This window comes from Nannobrachium achirus (genome assembly GCF_963921795.1).
Source record: "Nannobrachium achirus genome assembly, chromosome: 16".
Taxonomy (NCBI): Eukaryota; Metazoa; Chordata; class Actinopteri; order Myctophiformes; family Myctophidae; genus Nannobrachium; species Nannobrachium achirus.
In genome coordinates, this window is record NC_137823.1 from 47,074,111 (window position 1) to 47,089,575 (window position 15,465).

Consider the following 15,465-nt stretch of genomic DNA (forward strand, 5'->3'; position numbering starts at 1 on the left):
CAGATATACAGGCTCACAGCAAGCTTATACATCTGCTATTTGTTTTTAATCATGAACATTTGTTCAAATCTTTGAATTTATATATTTTGAAACCAAACATCTTTCTTTCTCTTGTTCTCTGAAACAAAATATTTTTGGATTGGGGTCCGCGGTCAAACACATATAATTCTGGGGGTCCTTGACATTAAAACATTTGAGCACCACTGATATAGAAACATCGGTTTTTCAGAAAACCATTAGATTTAGAAGACATTCATAGAATCAGTGAATTGATAACATAGGAAAGCATCACTGGTATAAAGCTGCTCTGCTCCACCGCTCCACAGGCCATCAACAAGCTGGCGGAGGTCATGAACCGGCGAGAGACTATACGCGGTGGTCACCGCGGCAACGAGACGGAGGTGCGCAGGAAGGAGAAGGAGAACAGGAAGCTGCAGCTGGAGCTGCGGTCGGAGAAGGAGAAGCTGAACAGCACCATCTTCAAGTACCAGAGAGAGCTCAACGAGATGCAGGCGGTCAGTGGTCCTCTGTTGTTGTTCCTGTGCAGGCTGACAACGAGACATGTTTAGATGCAGTGCTGTGGTCTTTATTCTGTGATGTAATTCAGTGATTCTCAACCTGCGGGTCGGGACCCCCCAAATTATTTTGCGGGGTCCCCAGATGATTAACTTAATGGGAAACATTGTTTTCTCACTCAACAGTAAACAAACCAACATAAAGTTTAAGAATATAGAAGTTATCTGCACATTTCTAAATTGACAATTTAAGGACGTTTTAATACCTCTAAAATGACAAATTAAACATTGGCCAAATTGTCAAATATTGGAGGCAGAAATTGTGAAAATAGCAGCCCACAACGCCTCGCAACGCGAGGCATTGTGAGCATGTAGATCGGCTATTTTCACAATAGAACCGTGTTATACAAAATGTAATGCCTCAACTCTTAGTGCTCGTCAGATTGGGGGGGTCCCCAGTTAAAATATGATTATTTTGGGGGTCGCAGCCTGAAAAGATTGAGAACCACTGATGTAATTAATCCTTCATTGGATTCTTCATCACGGTGAATTGGTTATTAAGGTTGGATCATGTAGAAAGTGATGTTAATTTACCATATTCCACATGGTAACTATTTTCCTGGGAGAGGAGGTGGGGGAGAACCAGCCCAGCCCAGCCAAACAGGGGCAAAATGGGTACCGTGTGACTACTGTCAATATATACTGTATGTACATAGTATAATAATATTCAGGTGAGGGAGGGACATTTCGAATCCTGCTGGTGACAATGGAGAAATGGTTTGTGCAATAGGGAGTTGAGCTCTTTATAAACTCATTATGAATATGTTGCACAATGACTGTATTGACTCTTCCTAACACGCCTGGTATTAGAAATTGAAAAGTGTGGGGGAAAATGGCTTCCATTATAACTACAAGCTGATTACGCTTATTGATCATCTGTGTGTGTCTCTGATTTTCAGCTCATAGCAGACGAGGGCCAGATCCGCCTTGAGCTCCAGATGGCTTTGGACAGCAAGGACAGTGACATTGAGCAGCTTCGCTGTCAGATCACTTCCCTCAGCATCCATTCCCTAGACTCCACCAGCATCAGCAGTGGAAACGACCTGGACATGGACGATGGGTACCCAGGTAGACTTGATAGACTTGGTGTCGTTTTCTCCAATTATCAAATTATGGAATGGTTTTGCACCAACCAACGTGCGGGTCTAAATGCTTGGTAGTGAAGCAGATGAACACAGACACGCAAACAACCTGCACTTCCCGCATTCCTTCTTTGTTTAGTCTTCTCCCCCGGGCTCTTTTTCCTGTGTTCCGTTCTGTCACCTCCTGTTTTCACCTAGTGTCTTTGTCCTTTCAGTTGAATTGCTTTTAGACCAGGGGTCTTCAACGTTTTCAGGCCAAGGGCCCCTTAGTTGAGAGAGGGTTGAAGCAGGGACCCCCACAACCTTGTCAAAGATTACATATCGTTTCATTGTTTGCCAGCACAATCATTAGGGTAGTTGGGGTTCATTTCAATTTGTTTTCAGAAATTGAACCACTGGAACTGTCAATACTTCTCCCCTCTACACCAAACCTCTTTGCCAAAAATAGCCGATCTACAAGCGCACAACGCCTCGCAGCGCGAGGCGTTGTGAGCTTGTAGATCAGAATCTGTAGATCTTGTAGATCAGAATATTTTTGGTTTCCGAATCGGGTTAAGAACCTGGCTAAAAAGGAGATTTTCTTTTTATCACACAAAGATTTGGAGGACCTCCTAGGGGTCCCGGACCCCCTGTTGAAGATCCTTGGCTTTAGACCATCTCCTCTCGTACCCTTCCTCTTTCTGTTTTAAAAATGTTCTCTTCTTCTGTTCACTCCCATCCCTCCCTCTCATTTTCTCTCTTCTTCTTTTCACCTCATGTCACTCCCATCATCTCTCTCTCTCTCTCTGTATCTTGGATACGGTGCAGTGCACATCACACAATCCCACACCTCTGAGTCAATGTCGTTCACCTACCAGCGCACTCAGAATTCTGTCCGTATCGGCACACGGCCGGCCTTCCGCTCGGCTCGCACTCTCTTTGACTCTGACTCTGACACGGAGGAGGAGGAGGAGGAGGAAGGAAGATATTTGCAGGACGGGCGCCCAGAGCAGGGCCGCCGTCCCCTCGCCCTCACCTACGAGCAGCCCCCAGAGCCTGAACATGCAGGTGACACTGCATGGTGGTTCAAGTTTCTGTTCCTGGAGTCAATTCACTTTTGTTCCACTCAGTTTAAAATAGAAAACATGATACGTCGGCTCACATAAAAATGAGAGGGCCCTTCATTTCCGAACAGTTACTTTTGAAATTGTATTTACAAATCAGTGGAGCCACTCAAAATGTGCACTCTCGGTTTTGCATATTATTTCATGGTTAAATTAATTCCTTGCTCTACTTCATACATTATTTCCCACGTTTATATAATGTTTTTTTTTTTTTTTGTATTGCAAGGTCCTGAGGTTTATTTTGTACATCCCTCCACCTAGGTCTTGGCAATATATTGTAATAGGAGACTTGATATCGTCTGGGATTCTGTCAATCACGACATCAGTGATATGACAATAAGTGTTGTTCCTGGTTTTAAAGGCTGCATTACAGTACAGTGAAAAAAGTATTTTTCGGAACATAACTTACAGTCTAGCTGTTCTATTATTTGTCTTTACCAACCCCCACTTAGTTATTATACTGTAGGCATTATGGTGATAATTTATATATAAATAGAAATGTGTAATGTGTAAATATTATGTGAATGAAACAATAGTCATCACACATGCCACAATATCGATATTGACGTATTCGGTGCTATTATTATAACATGAACAGCTATAATTTACAGTAACAGTATTGAGCTCTTGTCGATAATAAGCTGTGCCTACCTTAATTATAAATGGCAGGTACCTGGGTAGCTTATATTGGATTTTCAATCTATGCAGTTTGAGCTGATTGAATTCAAAGTGAATTGACCCCAACTATCTGACTGCATAACCCCTATTCTTTTTGTCTCCACGTGTGTCTCTCTCTATCTTTCTCTCTTGCTTGATCTCTCTCTCTGTATGTCTTTCTGTCTGTCTTTCTTTCTCTCTCTGCTGCACTTTAATCTTGTTTTGATCTTCAGCACCCATTCAATAGACACAGTTTCATCTTGCTTGCTTTGAAAAAGATTTGTTCCACCTAAAGAAAATGTGTAAAGGGAAAAGTAATTTTCCTCCACATTTTGGACTGTTTGACAGTGTGATGTTTGTTGTGTGGATTTACAGTACTCTTATAATACCATAATGTTTTAGTTAGATTCTTTGCCTCACCAGACACTTGCCTTTTGCCCTACTTATATCTCCACCACCGTTGCCCCTATCCATGCCAAACGTCACACCACAACCTCCACCCCTCCTGTCTCAAATGCCCCTCTTCTAGCGCCACCATGAGGCAGATTCTTGCAAAACACATTTTTGGACACTGCTCCTACATATTTTGCCCTAAAATCACGCAAATAGCTACACAGTATCTCCAAAGTCATGTCATCAACATGGATCTGGCCCATTTCCCATATTCCATCCTGATTGGCTACCATTGCCTTCTAAAGTTTGTGTATGCGACCTGACAGTCGCTTATCTTTCGGTTTAGGGAGTCTTACTGGTTTAGTTAGATTCTTTGCCTCACCAGACACTTGCCACAGATGTCTAAATGATGTCTTTCATTCACCTCAACATATCCTATTTCCACTGTTTGCATTCCTCATTCACACAAAGGAAAGGCACACCACCAGCAGCGGTTTTAGACAACAAGGCGTACACTTTGTTTTTTGTTTTTTCGAAGCAAGCCATTTCCCACAGCGTGTGTGTCTGGTCTTAGTGTCTGGTGACGGAAAAACGTACCAGCTAAGCTTCTAAGATGTCGGAAGTGTTTGTGTAAGTACATGAAAGAGTCGTCCCTCTCACATCTTCCTGTTTCCTCTCCGTTCCAAAGATACCAGGCTGGAAGGCTGGCTGTCACTTCCTGTGAAGAACACCAAGAGGTTTGGCTGGGACAGAAAGGTAACATTCCATCATCAGTCCTGCTCTCTACTGGCTTGACAAGTAATCACCATTATTCTTTTTTCTTTTTTTCTTTTTTTGAGTGGTGGTCACACCATGAATTCACTTTGTCTGTTGCTGGCTGGCTGGCTGGCTGGCGCACACACACACACACACACACACACACACACACACACACACACACACACACACACACACACACACTCTCTCTCTTAGGGACATAGATAGGAACGGATAAAGTCTCTCTGAGGACACGACATGCACACACACACACACACACACACACACACACACACACACACACACACACACACACACACACACACACACCACTCATTTCAAACTTGGTTTCGATTTTTTTAATTAACATTTGTTTTTCCCCTTTGTAGTACGTGGTAGTGAGCAGTAAGAAGATCCTGTTCTACAACAGTGAACTAGACAAAGAGCAGTCCAACCCGTTCATGACCCTGGAACTTGAGTGAGTCTTGTCAGATTAATGGTATTTAATGAATGGTTAACTTTTTTTGGGGGGTAGTGCAGTAAAAGAATCAGTTAACCGAAAAAGGAAAATAAAAGTGAAAAATGTCACAATATGGTTTTCATTTTGGCTGTATATAGTCATCATTATGGTGTGAACACAGTGATTTTAGTTTTCTCCTCCTCCCGTAATTATACAGCGTTTACATTTTGGAACGCTCCGCCTAGGTATCAACGGAGCTTAATTGTCCCATTTCTCTCCCTCTTACAGTAAGTTGTTCCATGTCCGACCCGTCACGCAGACCGATGTGTATCGTGCAGAGGCCAAAGAAATCCCAAGAATATTCCAGGTGGCTTACTTTAATCACACAACCAATCATGTTTGACTGAGGGACCATGTTATTCTCAGAGAGTAAAGTAATGCTCACCATGTCCTTCCTGTTCCCCTCCTTGCCAGTCTGTCATGATAAATCAGCTATTATGCTTCTCAATTAGCCTAACTGCTCAAGCTGCTCCACTAAATGTTAGTTGAAATTGTCCTTGTCTTTTTCAGATCCTGTATGCCAACGAAGGGGAAAGTAAGCGTGAGCAGGAGTTTTCGGCGGAGCCTCTGCCCCTGCCATTTGGGGAACGCCCCTCCTACGTCAGCCACAAGGGCCACGAGTTCATCCCCACCCTCTATCACTTGCCCTCCAGCTGTGAGGCCTGCGCCAGGCCGCTGTGGCACGTCTTCAAGCCCCCGCCAGCCCTAGAGTGCCGCCGCTGTCACACCAAGTGCCACAAAGACCACCTGGACCGAAAAGAGGAAGTCATTGCGCCATGCAGGGGTTAGTGTGTCCGGGGGCATGTGGCATTCTGTGGCGCCAACTCCCATTTTTGAAGGGCGTTTGGGAGTCGTCTACCAACACTTCTTTCTGTGAAAATGTGTTTTCCATGTGGGCTCAGGGGCAGAGACGGGTCGTAAAATATGCACAAGGATCAAACAAGGCCTAGAGCTTATATCTATGCATATTCATAGAAATCATGGTACCGCACAACAAAATACAGAGTCCCAATACCTTGAGTTAATACTGTGATCCTCAGTGAGCCAAAATAATATTACTAATTAAAAAAAGAAAGAAAGATTAGAATGAATATCACAAATCCAAATTATAAATCCATTAAACATCTGCTTGTGGAAGTACCTAGTGGTGCAGCCAATTAGTAGACTGAAAAATCCCAAAAGATCATATAATAATAAATAAATAATAAATCTAATTGAGACTGGCCTAATTACCAGATTTATAATATTTATGTAATGCCTATTTCATGCACTTATATATCTTTTATTCTTACAGTGAACTACGACATGTCGACCGCTAAGGACCTGCTGCTATTGGCCAGCTCTCAGGAGGAGCAGCAGCGCTGGGTTAGCCGGATAAGGAAGCGCATCCCGAAGAAGCTCCCAGCGGGGAGCCCCCAGTCTGCAGCACAGGCCCTCGCTCCGGAACCCGCTCCACGCTCGTCTCCTCGCCTCTCGCCCAATCCCTCGCCCAGGAGCTCCCCTCACATTAACTCGCACCGTGGGGCCATCAAGATCCAGCCTAGCAGACAGCAGCAGCAGCAGCAGCAGCCGCCTGCCGGCAAGACCAGGTGAGTGCTGGGACGACTATTTATGCTATTTAAGTTGAACCATTACATCAGTGAAAATCTTCAAGTTAGCCCTACGACTGCTGTATTACAGTACAACATATTAGGTGTTTCCACATGGCTCCATTGGTTCATCACACACCATCTCATTCATAAAACCCATGCTCACAATGACTAATGTCTTTTTCTCTGAGGATCCTGTGTCATTTTGCCATCCGAATAATCAATTCCCGATCCATGGAAAAAGGAAATGGGACGTAAAAAGATTGCTCTCCTGACTATTTCACATTCTTTATGGCTTCATTGCTACAGAGGTTAAATCGGCACAAAGAGTCAAAGCTGTGACTTAAATAGGCAGGTTGCTTGCTTCCTGTAAGCTTATTAAACCATCAGTATTTGCATAACGCTATAGTATTCATGCTTCAGATGGATAGATATTTTTTCCCCACATTTATTTTGTTTATTTTATTTTTATTTATCAATAAAAACACTCATATTCATATTTCAAATATATCCACCGCAATAGGGAGTATACATATTATTATTCTGTTTTCCATGAAAAAGATTCCAAATTTTAGTAAAACATTAAATGTCTTATTATATCGGAAAGATATATATAGCACAGCCTAGATTGCAGTAGCTTACTGCTTTGAGCACTGTTGAATTGACCATATTCACCCCGTAGCCATTTTGCCCTTACTTATACTTCAACCCCAGCATAAAGGCCAGTGCCTGGCCTATGGCCCATTAGGATAATTTTGCGTGTGACATCATCATGATGCCCGTAAGTTGTGCGGGAGCACCTACTGAGTGGCAAAAAACTTTCTGGCCTTGACAGCCCATACATCCAAACGGAAAAGTCTGATTGCATTAAACGACATTAAACTCACTTTGCCACTCGATTTGCCATTCACTTTATGCATGTGTATACCCTCTATAGTGATTAAAAAAAGGAGACAAAGATTCTGGACTTCAGTGGAATCAGCTAACAGTAACTTTACTTTACGCAAGCGTGTTTGATTAAAGGTATTCAGTAATCCAAGTATGCGCTCTCATAGCTTAGCCACAGTGTAACTGGCTCTCATCCTTCAGCACTGGCCCCATGCTCCGCATCATCTTCCACTGACACCCTGACCTCCCCACCTCTGACCCTCACCTATCTAATGTCTCTCTTGCTGGGAGGCTGTAAGTAGTGGACCAGAGCTTGTCTCCATCTGTCTGTGCTCTGTGCTGCTGTGACGCTCTCTAACCACTAACCTTCCAAGTCTCATGTTGTTATACATGACTTCATGTACTCAAGTCCTCAGCCTTTTACCTTAAACCGCCTCCTGATAGGCACGTGAACATCATACTTCTACTGAATGCTGAACCAGTGGGCATGTGTTGTGGCGACAGTCTTGTGAGGAATACTAGTTTTACCGCTCGGTGATCCTGATACTTTTTCAGATTGCTTGCGTTTGGCCTGAAAGACTGGAGTTGGTCAATGGAAGATGACGATGATGCTTTCTTCTGAGGAGTTGAAAGAGGGCGGGGGGGAGAAAGGGTAACTGCACCACTGCATTTTGGGAAATGTGTGCGTTTGCAGTTAATAGCTGATGTGGGCCAGATGCATGTACTTGTACTGTGTGATTTAAAATATACAGTAGGCATGCACATCTTGGAACCGTATTGATATCTTCTGCACTGTGTGATACAAGGTCACCAATGTTGTTCTTAAAACACACAGCTTTTTTTAGGCATGTTTTTATTTGTGCACCGTGTGACTTCTGGGTAGGCTGTTATTTCTTTCCTTACAGCATATTTGTGTGGATTTGGTGTGGGCGTATGTTTGAAGCTATGCCATGGTGTGACAGTGTTGTTTCCAGCCTCCAAGGCATTCACATAGTTTAATTCTGTATCTCTTCACAGTTAACCATGGCTTGTCAAAGACGTGAATTTTCACAAAATGTGGATCGTTGACCAGGGTTCGTGCAGGGACATATCTAGCCATCATCATGCCAAGCATGGACGGAAACCTTTGCAGAAACTGGATGTCATCCTGGGGATTGTAAATCTCCTTGTCCCTTTAACACGAAGAGCATAAGCACAGTGATGTTGTATTTTATTTTTTATAGATGTCATGACATACACCATCAGTAAGAAATTAAGAACCCAACAGCCAACACTACATACAGTAGTTGCTTAAACAATGCCTTATTTTATGATTATCCTGACATAGGCATGAATAGTTTTACTAGTATTTTATCAGATTCATTGTCTGAGTTACAATTTGGATTTTGTAAAATGTTAGGCATATGTGTGAAGGTTTGTATATATGAGTGATGATGATCAGTGTATTGCAACACAGAGGTTTTCTCACGGTATGTGATAGTTTTATTTTTATGGATTCAAAATATAACTGCACATATAATGTACTCCTTACCTGTAAATGTATGAAAAGACAGTTTTAAGGAATGGAATCTGTATTAACACTATAAGCAGTCTCTTCTACGCTCTTTGTCGCCAAGTGTCAGTTGATACATAACAAACCGATTGTTACACATGACAAAATAATGTGAACAGGAATGGTGTAATTGTATATTTTTTTCCAACTGCCATTCTTGACAAATAAATTGTGCCTCTCTGACATGGAATAATTAATGTATTCATATTTGTAACATTGTCAATTATATAGGTGTGATAATTTGTGATAATATGTTATGTTAGCCTGACCGTTACCACAAATAGGGAGCCTCTAAAAGAATTAAATATAACCATAGGGAAGAGCTCGGAAACACAAATCAAGCCTCAGTACAACACACTTAGAGGATGTCTACCATAATTCCATAAATAATGTATACAAATAAATACAGTATACTCTAGAAACCAAATTAAAGACTCTTCTAATTGAAATCATAACTTAGGTTAACATTGAATATTTGCATTTGCTGATACTACACGTCACAGAAGTATTCCTCACTTCAGCATTTACATCATAAAGCAATAAGCATTAAGAGCAATTGACTTCTTGACCACTAGTAGAAGGAGTGTGTTGGATTTTCCATTCCACTTCTGCGAAAAGACATTGCTCAGCGTGCTTATATGTTGCCAGTCACTCTTGTTTTTGGCCTGCTCGTCTGTAGCGCAGTATCATGGCTAGCATACAGGAATTCAACACTGACAAGACACAGGTCCGCAGGAGTACTGGAGGGGACAAAGATCCAGATATACAAGGTAATTAAGGTGTTTGTTTTTTTTTACCTTGGAGAGCTTCAACATTGACAGTGAACATATCCAACACAAATGCATCTGTCTGAACTTAGGCATTCCAACCATGTTAATGTCAAGTGAAAACGCTTAAAGATACCCTTATTTCTAGAAATATACACAGGAGTTTGTTTGTGTTTCCTTCTAAATTAAGCAAGTATTTGTCATTTAAGCAGAAACAACCTAGAGAAAAATATTATTCATAACAAATCATTACTCTTACTCCTTTACCACAATTTCAATCTGTGTGTTTTTGAAGAACAAGCCATTATACTGACCCTGCTTGTCATCTGTTGTCAACAATGTAGTTAATACTCTTGCTGGAACACAGAAGGACAACATTACGTTTAATTACAAAGTGGGTTATTCAGTGGTAACAATGACACCTACAAAGTGATACCTACAAACTATAACTTGGTATGGAATGGTAATTAAGTTATTTGCCAAAGTAGCAAATATGTTAGATACTGAATTACGGTATTATGTTGTTTTGAATTTGAAATGTTGATTGTAAAATTGCAGATATCGGAAATCTTGTGTATTGTAAACTGAAGAATTTTGGGTTAAAAAACAAAACAAAAACTTGCAGAACATCATTAGACCTTACTTAGCGAGGTGTAAGTGGACATGGCCCAGGAGAGGGCGCTAACGTGGGATGAGTCCTTGGTCTGCCACAGAGTCTGCAGGTGGATGAACTTGCTGCTGGCACTGAAGAGTGTACATAAGCTCTGATGGGGGCAGAAAAAGCCAAATATGTAAGGAATGAATTGCAGCATAAAACCTACCTGGCTTGCCCTATGTATTACAGTATGACAATCATTTTAAGCTGATGTTATTTTTTCACCGCTCATACACGTTTTTATTTACCATAAAAGTGCAGATTTTTAATGTAGCGGACCATTAGTTCAGTAAAGCAGTACAGTACAGAACCATTCAGTTAATGGGATGTTGAAGTGTTGTTTTCCCCCAGTGGGCTGTGTTACATTATCTGTTTGCTATCCTATTTCATGTTCTCTCCCTATTTCCCCCAAGTTAGTGATTGAGCTTGTGAATTCAGACATGAAATGGCAAAAGAAAAGAGTAAATCATTTATACACTGATTGTTATATCTAATAGATACATTTTGCCTGATTTGCTCCTCTCACACTGATATTCCGTAACATCCATTATTATTATTATTATGAATGAACTGTATTTATTTATTTATTTGTGTGGGGAGGGTCCTTCAGAAAGCTTACCATGGCCATATCAATGATCCATTCCTGGAGTGTCAGTAGTTTCAATCCGCCTACAAATCTGGAGGAAATATTTAAAGGCTACAACAGAGTCTGTAAATAGTATGTGTAGTCGATAACCACTTGAACCAAATTGATTTAAAAAATAGACGATTTACCAGCTGTTAACACATTGATACGATGAGTTATGAGTATAGTTGTTTGTATATTTGCAATTTTGCTTATTTTTTAATCTGTCAAAAGACAGACATGCCCCAAATAGAAACACCAGGGTGAAAGTAGTTAAACAGGTCACAGGATACAGTACACTGTAGATTAGGCCCGTCCTTAAGCTTCCATTGTAGTTGAGGATAAGAAACAGCATTATGGTGTCTGAAACAAATAGAAGAAAGTTCTATTGTAACAACACATTTACAGTAGGCCTATATGATATTGCTCAGATGTCAAAGCATAATACAGACATGAACAACTTATGGTTGACAGGAATAGTGGAGCTCATGGTAGTCTACCTTGCAAAATGAGTGCTGGAAATTCCAGATATGAGGAGATTGGATAGCCATTGTACAGCTGATAGGTAGTGAACACAATATATCTGCAATGACAATAGAAGTAATCAGGGTAGAATGAGCATTACAGTATCCTACTCAAGTAGAAGCATTGTTAATTTACTTGTTTTGTTCATTGACATTTCTTGTTACGGCACAAACAAACACAGTAAACCCTGTAGTTTTAATTTAACACAAAGTTAAATGAATACTGGGATTGTATCCTTGTACTGTTTGGTCACTTTGAAAGGGGCCAATATGGCATTCTGACTGCAATGCCCAACCAACCAAGTCAGTGATGCTCTTGATTGTTGTGACCATCTCTTCTTGAATTATCGCTTGTGGATTGTGGACAGTATAAATCCAGAAGGGGCAATTTGGATCTAGAACAGTACATCGTTCCTGCTGGGCAGAATCCTCGTATCCAAGTTTCAAATGTGTACGTTTCATCATACAAGACGGTCGCACAAAACTAGTGGAAATAGAGGCGTTGTGTGCTTGTAGATCAGCTATTTTCACTATTTTAAATATTTTTTTAAATGATAAATACAAAATGGACGCTTTTGGACATACATGGTTTCCACCCGACAACAACGACATGCAATGTTCTCATCTCTAAACAGGCTGGTACTGTACATACAGTTGGAGTCAGATGTCCTTTGAGGACGGCACAATGCCGTCATCCTAAACCTGTACTGTCCTATCACTCCTCACATCTCTCCTGCCACATCGCCACTCAGAGAGTCCATACAGTATGTTTCCTTCCATTTGACCTTTACTGCACCAGCATATGGAAATGTCAGAGTTACAGGGGCCCCACAGCTGCTGGGCTGTGGGCTATACTGAGAGCAGTATAGAATTCATATTTTGACTTGTCCTACCACCCTACGGTCTTTTGATGTGCATCTACTTCAGTATTGTGTCAAATTGCTACGGTGACATCCCAAAATCATGTAAACAACCTGACAATAGAAACAAAACCAAGACATATATAGAAAATTAAAAATACATATATATTTTTTAACATTTAAGTAAATGTATGCATTGGTAAGGTTGAGCCTTGATTTAAAGGCAATTACAGGTTGAATCGACTCGCAGAGGAAACAATGAAAGGTTATTGAAATTCTTTGATGTACCATTACAGCTGTTGAATTGATTAAGGCCAGACATTTGCAACACTAATTGCAAATGTCTAATTGTTAGTAGTATTGTATTTTTGAAATAGTAAAGCAATAGCTAATCATTGCCTATTATTTTCAGTTAAAAATCATATTTGATACATCATTCTGCGACAGCAGGCTATTCAGCATTGATATCTGAGAAGAAGATGAATGTATCTGGTCTTTCTTACCCTGCCAGCTCCAGCAGTAAGCCCCTCAAGCTGAGACCCCTGGATGACTTCGCTTTTGTTAGAATAAGTATCTGTGGGAGTTTGTTAACCAAGCAAATAAAAAATGTGCTATAATTGGCAATGGTTAAAAAAATACTCAGTCCATCCATTGTTTTTAAAATATGGGAAAGCGCCTTGAGGAGAAGAGTTCCCTTGACGTGTGACAGCCTTGTTCCGGAATGGACTCAGGCATACTGTCAGACTCCTTGACATGGGACAGGATTGCCCAGAAACATGAGAACTAAAGATGCTATGGGGGGTAAGCTTTGGAGAAGGTGAGACATTGACCGTCTGGCTTAAGGAAATTTGAACTGGAAATTATTTTCAATTAACACAATCTTTTTTATATATAGAAAATAATTTAGGCCTAGTTCTCTAGCTAGTCTCTACATATTAAAATGATTAGCAGTTGGTAGTTTATTTTTAAAGCCTCCTCAAGAGCATGGAAAGTGAGTGGGCTAAAGTGCAATAAATCTTTTAAGTTTGCCTGAAGCGAATTGGCACTCACCATACCTAAAGGTTATGGCCCATGAATCATATTTCACTCTAATAGCCTAATATATTCTTCGTATTTCTTTTTGTAGCATACTGTTCGTCCTAGTTAGGCCTAGTACATTGTGAATATAAAATATATAGCAGATTAGATTTACACTGCCAGCTAAATCCAACCTGAATCAGAACTGTGCCACATTAAGAGTGGAATCCGATTTGTTTAAAATAGTCTAAATGCAGACAGGTCACATGGAATCTGATTTTTTTCAAATGTGACTTGAGCCACATCTAGAGGTGGTTTCAGATCTGATTCAAATCTGATTTCTAAAGATGTGTCAGAGTCTGAACGCAGAAACCTGATCTAACGAGCCAAGTCACATAACTGTTCAAAACGTCACATGCAGCTTGACCCGAGCTCCCACTGATGTCATTACAGAGTGCGGGAATTGTATTTTGTGGGTGTAATGAAAATAAAACAATAGTTCAGCATAAGTTTTACACTACAGAGGGGGGATCCCTCAGTACATGAGAAATGTACAGGAACAATTAAGGCAATATATGAAGACATATCTCACGGCATGGCAGAAAATGGGTTCACAAGGTCTTAACTGCAATGTCAGAGGAAAATTTTAAATATGAAAAACACAAAGAGAGAAAAGTCATGACACCTACGTCGTTACCACGGTAACCAAAACAGATATGTCGACACTGTGCGGCTTTGGGTCGATGTTGTTAAAATCAGTCTGAACACACAGATCAGAGCTGTGTCACTTACAAATGCAGTGTGAACAGTCGGGCCAAAAGATCAGATTTGAGAAATAAATTAAAAAAATACTCGAATTTCTTTGAAAGAGAAATAACCCTTTAATATTTCAAACAATACCAAACATACATGAACATAAATGTGCAGAGGTACTATGTTGGCTTTGCATAATGGTGGTGCAGATCTGTTCAGTGGTTTGTGAGATTAGCCCCAGACATTGATTGAATATTTTATTGATTTTTAAAGTACAGCAGTACATCGAGTTAAAAACTGCCAAATGGATGAGACACAAAAATGCCAAAGGCTTGTTTCCATTGTGGTCCATAAATATTCAACACTCAAACAACTGGACAAACAGTACAACAAACAATGATATAAAATATCAAGCTATTTCGTTTTTAAAACAATTCATGACAACATATTTGAATAAAGAATTATGCTGCTAAGCAAGAGCAGTGCGCAGGATTTTTGTTCATGAAATACTTTTTCATGGTTGCTTCAGTTGTCACTGTCCAACGCACCTGCTTCTGAACAAAGTGGATGTGTGAATATTTCCTTTGCATAGATGACAATAGGCTAATATAGAAAAGGTGGTGTGGGGCCTATGGAGGATGCCACTTACAAGATACATTGCCTGCAAAACCATGCCATAAAGTGCTTTGTATATCTTTTATACAAAGCACAGAGACTGACTGGTGTCACTGAATCATTTAACGGTAAGCAGGCTTTTATCATCATATGATGACTCATCATAATTGCATGTACCCCATGGCTTGTTCTGTCCTTGCTAGATGTGTAATTCATATTGATCTCTTGTCAAATGTTTATCACAGGATTTGAGTTGGATTTCTTAGGCTCTGTGGGCAACATATTTGCTCTACCGATAAAGGCCACATCATGCTGCATGACAACTAATCACAGTTAAAAAAAAAACATTCTCTCTCTCTCTCTTTCTCCCTCTCTCTCTCTCTCTCTCTGCCCCTTATTTCCATTATGTTAAAAAAAGAGAAGAAAATCCAAAGTACAAAGCAAGGTAAACACATAGCTTATCATCAGCTAGTAACATTAGACATTAATGAAACTTCAAAAGTCTAGTTCCACACATTTCACAAACAACAGTAT

At 40.5% G+C, this 15,465-nt stretch overlaps 1 protein-coding gene across 1 annotated transcript in view; it reads left to right on the forward strand.

Moving 5' to 3' along the window:
- Nucleotides 1-9,300, forward strand: part of LOC308301246 (rho-associated protein kinase 2-like) — a 48,569-nt gene extending 39,269 nt beyond the window's left edge. Inside the window, exons 25-32 of the mRNA XM_080745160.1 lie at nucleotides 327-515; nucleotides 1,475-1,643; nucleotides 4,499-4,566; nucleotides 4,956-5,044; nucleotides 5,315-5,393; nucleotides 5,597-5,870; nucleotides 6,381-6,675; nucleotides 8,581-9,300. Coding sequence (XP_080601286.1) covers nucleotides 327-515; nucleotides 1,475-1,643; nucleotides 4,499-4,566; nucleotides 4,956-5,044; nucleotides 5,315-5,393; nucleotides 5,597-5,870; nucleotides 6,381-6,675; nucleotides 8,581-8,584 — 1,167 coding nt within the window. The 3' untranslated portion in view covers nucleotides 8,585-9,300. The remainder of the gene's footprint in view (nucleotides 1-326; nucleotides 516-1,474; nucleotides 1,644-4,498; nucleotides 4,567-4,955; nucleotides 5,045-5,314; nucleotides 5,394-5,596; nucleotides 5,871-6,380; nucleotides 6,676-8,580) is intronic.
- The last annotated feature ends 6,165 nt before the right edge of the window (nucleotides 9,301-15,465 follow it).